This window comes from Mchenga conophoros, linkage group LG3 (genome assembly GCF_057382185.1).
Source record: "Mchenga conophoros isolate Kocher_MC1m ecotype Shallow Benthic linkage group LG3, M_conophoros_male_GT1.1, whole genome shotgun sequence".
Lineage (NCBI taxonomy): Eukaryota > Metazoa > Chordata > Actinopteri > Cichliformes > Cichlidae > Mchenga > Mchenga conophoros.
Window position 1 is genome coordinate 69,919,229 of NC_140528.1, and position 12,098 is coordinate 69,931,326.

Below are 12,098 nucleotides of genomic sequence, written 5' to 3' on the forward strand. Positions count from 1 at the left end.
TATTACAGTCCTACAAAGTAAGTTGGGATATCTCTTCTTGGTAGTCCCAGGAGGTGTACAACATAGCCATGTCACCAGGTCACTGACTGACTTCTACACACAACATTAGTCATATACAATTGTAAATAAATATGCCATTACCAATGAGTTATTATTTAATTACACCAGTTACGCAACAAACAGGCCCCCTGTGACAAAGTGGCTAGGACAGAATTCATTTGCCATTTGTCACTTGCGTATATTGTTATTTTGTGTTCTGTTATTTTACAGTCAGCCATAATGCTTTAATTTAGACATTGCTGGTGTAACTTCTCTTAACACACAATATCCCAGGTTTTGTTTGTGGTAGCAGTAGTTACATCCTTTACATCCATGCATGTGTTTTAAAGCAAACACTACTAACCATCAGATCATCTGAATTTTCTTCTGTTTACAGGCACATGTCTGGTAAATTATGTTTCTTTATGTTGCTTTGGTTATACTTACCATAGTGTCCATGTTGTGCATTCAGGTCCTATATGTGAGACAGGTGTATGGGAAGGGCCGCCCACTACTTCCTGTTTATAGGGTCATGAGGTCAATGATTGCATCACTGGGTGCAACCAAATGGAGGGTTTTTCATTTTGTATAGTATTGTTTGTTTTCTTTAAAGTAGCCTTTTGAGTTATATTGCATGCAGTGTTTTACTTTACAAACTATTTAGTTGAGTAAATGAGTTTGTCAGTTTCATGCATGACTTTATTCCTGTTCTTTGTTTAGAATTTTATTATTTGGTTTGACCTATTTTGTTTCAATGGTAGGGACTAACGAGGTCAGGTGTGGGCAAAGTCTTGTATAAAGCCAGTGGGATTTTTGCATGCCTGAGTGATTGTTTTATGGTAAAAGGGAGATGCCAGCAATAAAGTATGCTTAAAAAGAACTTCAATTGTCTGCTAATTCTATTTACTTATCACCTTCCTTGCTGCTTAAGTTATGCTACATCACACCCCCTCACTGAAACACTGACAATGCTGAAAAGAAATGATGTTGGTTAAAAAGTAAGATGTAAGTAACATGTAAAACTAAGAATTTGATTTAATTATATGTGTATCAAAAATCTTTGATGGGAACCTAAAAGTCCCATGATAGTATTTCCTATTTGTTTTTCCTGATTTAAAAGAGAGAGAGAGAGAGAGAGAGAGAGAGAGAGAGAGAATAGCGGATTAAAGTGTGTTTAAAAATTAAGAGTCTTTAATTGAAGCTTCCTCAGTTTATCATGATAGACTTCAAAAGAACTTGCTTCAGAAGGAAAAAGGTGATATTAATGTTATTTTTTAATAACAATAGTATTTTAAATCATTTTAAATATCAGAATCACTTAGACTTAGATTTTTATCTGAATTATCCAATACAACACAAACATAATACATACAATACAAGAATAAGATACATACAACAAATATATTTAAATATTGACTGGTAAAAGTGACTGGTAATCATACAGGATATTTTCACACATCTTATATTTCCAGTATGCCAGGTGAGGTGATGCTATGTTGAGTATCACTTCTTTTCTTTCACAGTCAGATTCTTAAGCTGAGGAGATGCTTTATGGATAAAAAAAAAAACTTTGTCTCACTGATATGTCTAACTTATATTATGACTTTATCTCTTACATTATAAATTGACACCCAATGACCTTCGTCAGAAATTATGTTCAAATCTATACTGATTGATTACATAAAGGTTCATTTTAGCTTTAGTTACTTCTAAATCATACTATGAGTGCTCTTCATCAGAAGTTCCTCGTGGATTTTCTGTTGTAAAAATCATTTTTCATACCCAGTCACAGGAGACATTTCCTCAAGTTATTTCACAAAAGCATCAGCGCAGATGTTATTGCTGGCTTGACAGAAGCCATGACAGCAGCACCATACAGGAGGCAGTGAGGAGACTGATCTTGTGGCTCACTCCATGTGACACTTTTGTAAATGTTGACAAAAAGAGAAAAAAAATGCATTGCTTTCAGAAACTGTTCTAAAATATAGAAACATGTTTGACATGATTGTATTAAATATATCTTACGTGTGCCGTTCACAAATATAGAACTGGTTTCAATGTCGAAGGGTGTTATCTTGGCTGCATCAATCAAAACTTGCGCAATCTCATTTGCATTAGGGACCAGTGACAATGCAAATCCAATGTCCATGTCATTGACAATGGACCCATTACTGCAAAAGAAATAACCCCAAACTTTTTTTTAACTTTATTTAGTTTAAATATTTGTGAAATCGTATACCATAAACAATATACCTGAATGCAGTCACAGTGATGAAGCGGAATGAAGGAAATCTTTCCTGGTAGAAAGGTTCAAGCTGCAGAAATATAAATAAACACACTGTAAGTATGTATGCATTGCTTTTTGGGCTTGTGCTCCTTCACTTCCATGTCATTTGTGATATGTTATTTGCACTATGTAATATCATAGTGCAATTAATATTTCATATTTTCTTTCTGTTCATCCAGCTGCCCATTTTTTGAATGGTTAGCACATAATGAATATGTCACAGGTCACATTTATGCTTTATCTTTTTTCTTTGATCTCTTAGAAATCATGGCATTCAGTTGGTAAAAATAGAAACCCCAGCAGTATTTACTGTGGAGTTTTAGCTCAGTTATATGGTGCAAATATTTTTCCACATTGTTTATTGGATATAATGTATATGATTTTTTTTTTTAGCTCAGTCTGTATAATATTAGTAACAACGGAAAAATTGTTGACTTTAGAAAGGAGACCTGAACTAGGGCTGGGTATCGTCACTGATTTCTAGAATCGATTCAATTCCGATTCACAAGGTCCCGAATCGATTCGATCCACAATTCGATTTAATTCGATTCTATTCAATTTGAATCTGGGAAATTTTGACAGAAATATTATAATTCAGATCAGTACATTTACATATTTTTGTATCTATAAAAAGGAAGCTGACACACGCAAGACTTTATCAAAGGTGTGAGCATCACAGCAGATGCCTTTGTGTCAAAGTAGCTGAAGATAAAACACAGAAAAACATGAAGGTGGTTTTCCTGGCCTGGGATTTTATAAAAATATTCTGCAGTACATCAGAAATGAAAGAAAACCATTAATCAACACATGCTGTGCATCGTGGTCGAAGCAAAATAGTAAAAGTAAGAGTGAATTCATGATGATGATGATGGATCTTCTTTTGCTGCTGGTTCGGTCAAACTAACAGCTTTAGAATCAGCGCCGACAGATCAGAATCAGCAAGCTGTCGGCTTTCAGCCCCGACCGTGAGAAAGGCGACATCTAACTGATTCTGATCCGCGGGTCGCGCTGTGTGTTTAAGTCTTTGTGCAGAATCCGTGTTCCTGCTCTCATTTACTGTCTTAGCTGTTTGGTGGTTGTTGAAATTTTGTGAGATTTCACCTGAGATTCTGGCATTTCGGGCAAAATAAATTTATATTAAAAAATCAATTCAGAATTTTAATGAAATTAATGAAAAAAAAAAAAAATGACAAAGGATGAACTGAAGCTCTGCCATCACGTAATGTCGCATACTGCTGTTTCTGATGTCATTTAGAAAAAAAAAAAAAAAAAAAAAAAGAATTTTAATGAATCGTTTTTACGTTATCCAAGCCAGAATCGATTTTAATCGATAAATCGATTATAAAAACCCACCCCTAACCTGAACGTAGGGATAGAAAAAGGACTAGCATATCATTTGTTTGCTTTTTTAAGGTATGCCACAGAAATACTGTTATGTGACTTTATCTAAAAATTATGCAATTAATTAGAATACAGGCATTGTTCAACTTGAAGAAAACAAACTTACTGCTGTCCTTATCAGTGTAGCTCGTTGTTTAAACGCTGTGGATGATGAAGTCAGCAAGTCAGTCGTAAATATCCCTTTAACAGATCTGAATTTCACCGCCAGTATTTTGACTGGCTCAGCAGTTGTTACAGTTGTAGTGGTTGTAGGGTTCACAGTTGTAGTTGAAGCTGTAGTTGTATTTGTTACAGATGTGGTGATTGTAAGATTTGTTGTGGTTGCATTTGTAGGTGTAGTCACTGATGTTGTGGTGCTCACTGTAGTTGTAGTTGAAGCTGTTGTAAATGCCAATAAAGGAAACAAGGTGTTGCTTTAACAAACAGTTCTGAGACATCATGAGTTTTAAATATGATCTTATCAAATATTGTTTACCTAAATCACTGACTGAACGGTCTGTTGTTTTTTATACATATTAAATCTCATTTAAAGTGTATCGCATGAAATTGTTATCTTTGAGTTTTTTGAGAAAATTATTATATAAATAACTACATGGGTTTTTATGTCACAAACAAAACTGTATAATAATCTATCCATCCATCCACTTCTCCTTTTTAGGGTCGCGGGGGGCGCTGGAGCCTATCCCAGCTGTCATAGGGCGAGAGGCGGGGTACACCCTGGACAGGTCGCCAGTCTGTCGCAGGGCCAACACACAGAGACAGACAACCATTCGCACTCACATTCACACCTAGTGAAAATTTGGATTTTCCAGTTAACCTATCCCCACAAGCTGCATGTATTTGGACCGTGGGAGGAAGCCGGAGTACCCGGAGGGAACCCACACAAACACGGGGAGAACATGCAAACTCCACACAGAAAGACCCCGGCCTGATTTTGGAATTGAACTCAGGACCTTCTTGCTGTGCGGCAACAGTGCTAACCACCGTGCCACTGTGCTGACTGTATATTAATAATAATAATAATAATATAGAAAATATATTGTTATTATTATTATTATGTATAATAATAATAATAATAACAATATATTTTATATGAGGGCACCTTTCTAAAACCCAAGGTCACCTTACAAAGAGAAAAATATATCAATAAAACAGTAGATTAAAATAGATTAAAATAAATTAAAATACAAAAAACAACAAATAAAAAGAAAAAACAAGATTTGACAGCAATTAAGATATCTATTAAAGCGAGTAAGCCGGTTTAAACATGTGGGTTTTCAACTGTGACTTAAATAAGAGAAGGTAATCTATATTTCTTAAGACTGAAGGAAGTGAGTTCCAGAGCCAAAGACCAGAGTGACTGAAAGCTCTGTTCCCCATAGTGATAAGACGAGCAGATGGAACAACAAGAGGAGTGGCAGATGAAGATCTGAGAGAGCAGGAAACAGTGATGATATGAAGCAGATCACAGAGATCTGAGAGTAATCGATCCGGGAAGTAATAAGACTATGGACAAGGATGGCAGCAGCATGGGGAGTAAGGAAGGGATGAAGTCGGTTAATGTTACGTAAGTGAAAGTATGCAGACCGGGTTACGTAATTAATGTGAGACTGAAATGAGAGAGTACTGTCGAATATGACACCCAAACTCTTTACCTGCGGGGAAGGAAGGATTGGGGAATTTTCAATATTATTGGAGAGACTGTGAGATTTGATTAAGATAGAGGTTATGCCAACGAGGAAAACTTCTGTTTTATTACTGTTAAGTTTGAGAAAATTGGATGAGAGCCATGATCTAATCTCCATAAGACAGTTTAGGGGAGATAGGTGGGAGCGATGAATTAATTATGTATATGATGTGAGAAATGAATCTGTGTATTGCCTTGTTCAAAATGAATCCTTCAGGAGTGACATGTGTGACTTCTGTTTACTTACTGTTTACTTGGGTTGCTACGACAGATGTGGCATTAATAGTTAATGTGAAGTTGTTGGGCTTAGACACAGCTTCTACTAAGGTTTTTGCAACATCTGCAGCATGTGGGATTTCTGCAGGTGTTATCGTGTTGTTAAACACAACTTCCACTTCTGCTTCAGTATTAGATGCTCGTGTTCTGGTCCCAGCTTGTCTAAATGAAGAAAAAAAAATTTTAAATTTAATATCCTAAATGAACACTATTTTTAGTCATTGTCGATAATAAGATTAGTGTTGTTAAGAATGAACAAAAGTGAAAATCTTACCTAAATGCTATGACAATAACATGGCTGAAGAGTAAACCATATCGAGCTCTATAGATGAATTTATACTGTGCAAAACAAACAAGTAGAAAATTAATTAATTCAGATGTCGTTGTTTTAACAAAACTTGTGAATACATCTCAGTATTTAACTCACCATTACTACCACTTGTGCCTCAAGTGCCTTAAATTGTGGACTGGTTGTATTAGTGAGTGCATCTTCAAAGGGTGTAACCAAAACGGCTACTAGAATAAAAACTGGTCCACGGACCACTGCCATTGTTGCTGTCGTTGTTGTTGTTGTTGTTGACTTCGTTGTTGTTGTTGGCGTTGTTGTTATTGTTGTTGGCTTTGTTGTTGTTGTTGTTGGCATTGCTGTTGTTGCTGTTGTTGTACTTGTTGGGTTGGTGTTTGTAAGATTTGTTGTGGTTGCATTTGTAGGTGTAGTCAGCATTGGTGTTGAAGTGTTCACAGGTGTAGTTGAAACTGTTGTAGGCCTTGTAGTTGTATTTGTTACAGTTGTGGTGTTTGTAAGATTTGTTGTGGTTGCGTTTGTAGGGCTAGTGATCATTGGTGTTGTAGCGTTCACAGGTGTAGTTGAAGCTGTTGTAGACACTGTAGTTGTATTTGTTCCTGGTGTGGTGTTTGTAAGATTTGCTATGGTTGCATTTGTAGGGGTAGTCATCATTGGTGTTGTAGCATTCACAGGTGTAGTTGAAGCTGTTGTAGACACTGTAGTTGTATTTGTTACAGGTGTGGTGTTTGTAAGATTTTTTGTGATTGCGTTTGTAGCTCCTGTCAGCATTGATGGTGTAGTGTTCACAGGTGTAGTTGAAGCTGTTGTAAGCCCTGTAGTTGTAGTTGTTACAGGTGTGGTGTTTGTAAGATTTTTTGTGATTGCGTTTGTAGCTCCTGTCAGCATTGATGGTGTAGTGTTCACAGGTGTAGTTGAAGCTGTTGTAAGCCCTGTAGTTGTAGTTGTTAAAGGTGTGGTGTTTGTAAGATTTGTTGTGGTTGCATTTGTAGCTGTCGTCAGCATTGATGTTGTAGTATTCACAGGTGTAGTTGAAGCTGTTGTAGACACTGTAGTTGTATTTGTTACAGGTGTGGTGTTTGTAAGATTTGTTGTGGTTGCGTTTGTAGCTCCTGTCAGCATTGATGTTGTAGTGTTCACAGGTGTAGTTGAAGCTGTTGTAAGCCCTGTAGTTGTATTTGTAAGATTTGTTGTCTTTGCGTTTGTAGGGGTAGTGATCATTGGTGTTGTAGCGTTCACAGGTGTAGTTGAAGCTGTTGTAGACACTGTAGTTGTATTTGTTACAGGTGTGGTGTTTGTAAGATTTGTTGTGGTTGCGTTTGTAGCTGCTGTCAGCATTGATGTTGTAGTGTTCACAGGTGTAGTTGAAGATGTTGTAGGCCTTGTAGTTGTATTTGTAAGATTTGTTGTGGTTGCGTTTGTAGGGGTAGTGATCATTGGTATTGTAGCGTTCACAGGTGTAGTTGAAGCTGTTGTAGACACTGTAGTTGTATTTGTTACAGGTGTGGTGTTTGTAAGATTTGTTGTGGTTGCGTTTGTAGCTGCCGTCAGCATTGATGTTGTAGTGTTCACAGGTGTAGTTGAAGCTGTTGTAGACACTGTATTTGTATTTGTAAGATTTGTTGTGGTTGCGTTTGTAGCTGCCGTCAGCATTGATGTTGTAGTGTTCACAGGTGCAGTTGAAGCTGTTGTAAGCCCTGTAGTTGTATTTGTTACCGGTGTGGTGTTTGTAAGATTAGTTGTGGTTGCGTTTGTAGCTCCTGTCAGCATTGACGTTGTAGTGTTCACAGTTGTAGTTGAAGCTGTTGTAAGCCCTGTAGTTGTATTTGTTACAGGTGTGGTGTTTGTAAGATTTGTTGTGGCTGCGTTTGTAGCTGCAGTCAGCATTGATGTTGTAGTGTTCACAGGTGTAGTTGAAGCTGTTGTAGACACTGTATTTGTATTTGTAAGATTTGTTGTGGTTGCGTTTGTAGCTGCAGTCAGCATTGATGTTGTAGTTTTCACAGGTGTAGTTGAAGCTGTTGTAGACACTGTATTTGTATTTGTAAGATTTGTTGTGGTTGCGTTTGTAGCTCCTGTCAGCATTGACGTTGTAGTGTTCACAGGTGTAGTTGAAGCTGTTGTAGACACTGTAGTTGTGTTTGTTACAGGTGTGGTGTTTGTAAGATTTGCTGTGGTTGCATTTGTATCTGTAATCATTGATGTTGTAGTGCTCACAGTTGTAGTTGAAACCACTGTAAATGTAAAGAAAAGGAAACAGGTGTCACTTAAATGTCACAGTTCTGACATATTGTGAATTTAAAATATGATAATATTCAGTATTACTTACCAGGGTCACTGACAGTAACATTGGTAATGTTGAAGACCGTTATGTTTGGAGCTGCATTAATCAAAACATTTGCAATGTCAGTGTTATTAGGCACTGCTGTAGATGCAAACCGAATGTCAATATCAGTGATGATGGATCCGTTTCTGCAGAATGAATAAACCAAACATCGTTTTACTTGCATTAATTTATTATGTATTATATATTATATGGAATCTGCAAACAAAAAATAAATTACCGGAATCCAGTCACTATCATTGAGAGGTATGAAGGAAACGTTGTCTTATAGATAGGTTCAAGCTACAGAAACACACACAATCAAAGATCTGTCAGTACGAATCCATGCAATTAACCATTGCTTGACTTGAAGATCAAAACTTACTGTTGTCACTGTCATGGAGGATCTTTCTGTAAACGCTGGAGATGATGAGTTCAGCAAGTTGTCTGTAAATGCCTCTCCAATTGATGTGAACTTCAACTGCTTTGTTATAACTGGCTCAGCAGTTGTAGTTGTTACAAGTGTAGAAAACAAAGAGCAAGCAATTGACAACAAAGTAATTTTCATAAACACACAATGCTTTTTATATATATATATACATTGTAAATCCCGTCAAAGGTAGCCTTTCTTATGAGTAGCACATTAAAAAATTAAGTGGGGGTCGGGGATTGGGGGGGGGGGGGGGGCACACACATGATGATGTTAAATATAAATAGTTGTATTGACTTGTTTCAAAAATAATCTTTCAGGAGTGACAAGTGTGACTTCTGTTTACTCACTGTTTACTTGGGTTGCTACGACAAATGTTGTATCAACAGAGAGATTGAAAGTGTTGTTGGGATTAGACACAGCTGTGACTAACGTTTGTTCAACATCTTTAGCCTCTGGGATTTCTGCAGGTGTTATGGTGTTGTTAAACACAACCTCGACTTCTGCTTCAGTATCAGATGCTCGTGTTCTGGTCCCAGCTTGTCTGAATGAAAAAAAGAAAGAAAAAAACGTAAATTTTTTATTAAATATCCTAAATTAACACTATTTTTAGTCATTATTGATAATAAGATTAGTGTTGATATAAATGAACAAAAGTAAATACCTTACCTGAATGCTATGACAATAACATGGCTGAAGAGTAAACCATATCGAGCTCTATAGATGATTTCATACTGTGCAAAACAAACAAGTAGAAAATTAATTAATTCAGATGTCGTTGTAATCAGCTGGAAATTTAACAAAACTTGTGAATACATCTCAGTATTTAACTCAGTATTTATACTGTGCAAAGCAAAGTAGAAATTAATTAATTAATTCAAATGTAGTTATAATCAGCTGGAATTTTTAAAGCACTTGAAAATCATTCTTAGTATTTTACCCACCACTACAACCACTTGCACTGCAAGTGCCTGAAATTGTGGACTGGTTTTATCTTCGAGTTGAGGCACATAGGGTGTAACCAAAACTGCTGTAAGAACAACAACTGGTGCACGAACTACCGGCACTGCTGTTGTTGCTGCTGTTGTTGTTGGCTTTGTTGTTGTTGTTGTTGTTGGTGTTGTTGTTGGCTTTGTTGTTGTTAATGCTGCTCTTGTTGTTGTTGTTGTTGTTGCTGCTGTTGTTGTTAATGCTGCTCTTGTTGTTGTTGTTGTTGTTGCTGCTGTTGTTGTTGGCTTTGTTGTTGTTGTTGTTGTTGTTGCTGCTGTTGTTGTTGGCTTTGTTGTTGTTGTTGTTGCTGCTGTTGTTGTTGGCTTTGTTGTTGTTGTTGTTGCTGCTGTTGTTGTTGGCTTTGTTGTTGTTGTTGTTGTTGTTGGCTTTGCTGCTGTTGTTGTTGGCTTTGTTGTTGTTGTTGTTGTTGTTGCTGCTGTTGTTGTTGTTGTTGTTGTTGGCTTTGTTGTTGTTGTTGTTGTTGTTGTTGTTGTTGTTGTTGTTGTTGTTGTTGCTGTTGTTGTTGCTGCTGTTGTTGTTGGCTTTGTTGTTGTTGTTGCTGTTGTTGTTGGCTTTGTTGTTGTTGTTGCTGTTGTTGTTGCTGCTGTTGTTGTTGGCTTTGTTGTTGTTGTTGCTGTTGGCTTTGTTGTTGTTGTTGCTGTTGTTGTTGCTGCTGTTGTTGTTGGCTTTGTTGTTGTTGTTGCTGTTGGCTTTGTTGTTGTTGTTGCTGTTGTTGTTGCTGCTGTTGTTGTTGGCTTTGTTGTTGGTGTTGTTGTTGGCTGTGTTGTTGTTGTTGCTGTTGTTGTTGGCTTTGTTGTTGTTAATGCTGTTCTTGTTGTTGTTGTTGTTGCTGCTGTTGTTGTTGGCTTTGTTGTTGGCTGTGTTGTTGTTGTTGTTGCTGCTGTTGTTGTTGGCTTTGTTATTGTTGTTGTTGCTGTTGTTGTTGGCTGTGTTGTTGTTGCTGCTGTTGTTGTTGGCTGTGTTGTTGTTGCTGCTGTTGTTGTTGGCTTTGTTGTTGTTGCTGCTGTTGTTGTTGGCTTTGTTGTTGTTGCTGCTGTTGTTGTTGGCTTTGTTGTTGTTGTCGCCTTTGTTGTTGGCTTTGTTGTTGATTCCGCCGTTGTCGTTGGCTTTGTTGTTGTTGCTGCTGTTGTTGTTGGCTGTGTTGTTGTTGCTGCTGTTGTAGTTGGCTTTGTTGTTGTTGGCTTTGTTGTTGTTGCTGCTGTTGTTGTTGGCTTTGTTGTGTTTGTTGCTGTTGTTGTTGGCTGTGCTGTTGTTGTTGCTGTTGTTGTTGGCTGTGTAGTTGTTGTTGCTGCTGTCGTTGTTGGCTTTGTTGTTGTTGTTATTGCTGTTGTTGTTGCTGTTGTTGTTGGCTTTGTTGTTGTTGCTGCTGTTGTTGTTGGCTTTGTTATTGTTGTTGTTGTTGTTGGCTGTGTTGTTGTTGTTGCTGTGTTTGTTGGCTGTGTTGTTGTTGCTGCTGTCGTTGTTGGCTTTATTGTTGTTGCTGCTGTTGTCGTTGTATTTGTTGTTGTTGTTTTTGTTGCTATTGTTGTTGACTTTGTTCCTGTTACTGTGTCAGTTGTGGTGATAGCTGCAGTTAAACCTTCAGTTGTTGTTGAATCTGTAGTTGCTGTAGTTTCTGTAGTTGCAGTTGAACCTTCAGTTGTTGTTGATGTTGTACTTGTTGTTGTACCTTCAGTTGTTGTTGATGCTCTTAATTCTGTAGTTCCAGTTGAACCTTCAGTTGCTGTTGAGGTTGTAGTTCCAGTTGAACCTTCAGTGGTTGTTGATGCTGTGGTTGCTGTTGTTTCCGTAGTTGAAGTTGATCCTACAGTTGTTGTTGAATCTGTAGCTGTAGTTGTACCTTCAGTAGTTGTTGAAGCTGTAGTTGCTTCAGAAACTGTTGTTGCTTTTGTTTCTATAGTTCCAGTCAAACCTTCAGTTGTTATTGATTCTGTTCTTGCAGTTGTACCTTCAGTAGTTGTTGATGGTGTATTTGCTGTTTTAACTTCAGTTGTTGTTAAGGCTGTGGTTGCTGTTGTACCTTCAGTTTTGGCTGATGCTGTAGCTGCTGTTGTTGAAGTTGTAACTTCCGTTGTTGTTGATGCTGTAGTTGCTGTTGTTTCTGTAGTTGCAGTTGAACCTTCAGTTGTTGTTGATGCTGAAGTTTCTTTTGTTTCTGAAGTTTCAGTTGTACTTTCAGTAGTTGTTGATGGCGTAGTCGCTGTTGTGCCTTCAGTTGTTGTAAAGGCTGTGGTTGCCATTGTAACTTCAGTTGTTGTTGACGCTCTAGTTGCTGTTGTTTCTGTAGTTGCAGTTGAACCTTCAGTTGTTGTTGATGCTGTAGTTGCTGTTGTTTCTGTA

General features: G+C 37.4%; 2 protein-coding genes across 2 annotated transcripts; both read right to left on the reverse strand.

Annotated features, from left to right (window-relative positions):
- Nucleotides 1-1,872: 1,872 nt before the first annotated feature.
- LOC146580326 (uncharacterized) lies at nt 1,873-6,765 on the reverse strand. Its single transcript, XM_085266991.1, has 8 exons — nt 6,710-6,765; nt 6,118-6,592; nt 5,965-6,029; nt 5,662-5,852; nt 3,834-4,105; nt 2,293-2,354; nt 2,065-2,210; nt 1,873-1,961 (listed from the first exon to the last, which is right to left on the reverse strand). Exons 1-8 carry the CDS (start codon nt 6,763-6,765, stop codon nt 1,876-1,878), a joined length of 1,353 nt encoding a protein of 450 aa, XP_085123117.1. The 3' UTR covers nt 1,873-1,875.
- Nucleotides 6,766-6,779: 14 nt separating this feature from the next.
- LOC146580327 (uncharacterized) lies at nt 6,780-7,647 on the reverse strand. Its single transcript, XM_085268053.1, has 2 exons — nt 6,901-7,647; nt 6,780-6,809 (listed from the first exon to the last, which is right to left on the reverse strand). The coding sequence occupies exons 1-2, from the start codon at nt 7,645-7,647 to the stop codon at nt 6,780-6,782; spliced, it is 777 nt and encodes a 258-aa protein (XP_085124179.1).
- Nucleotides 7,648-12,098: the final 4,451 nt, after the last annotated feature.

Coding starts and splice junctions, on each gene's coding strand:
- LOC146580326 (XM_085266991.1), bottom strand. CDS start 6,765: ATGCTGACAGGAGCTACAAACGCAATCACAAAAAATCTTACAAACACC. Junction 4,106..5,661: donor CGTAGCAACCCAAGTAAACA/GTAAGTAAACAG, acceptor CATTTACAACAG/CTTCAACTACAACTACAGTG. Junction 2,355..3,833: donor CTACACTGATAAGGACAGCA/GTAAGTTTGTTT, acceptor ATATTTCTGCAG/CTTGAACCTTTCTACCAGGA.
- LOC146580327 (XM_085268053.1), bottom strand. CDS start 7,647: ATGCTGACGGCAGCTACAAACGCAACCACAACAAATCTTACAAATACA. Junction 6,810..6,900: donor CAACAGCTTCAACTACACCT/GTGAACACTACA, acceptor CTACAACTACAG/GGCTTACAACAGCTTCAACT.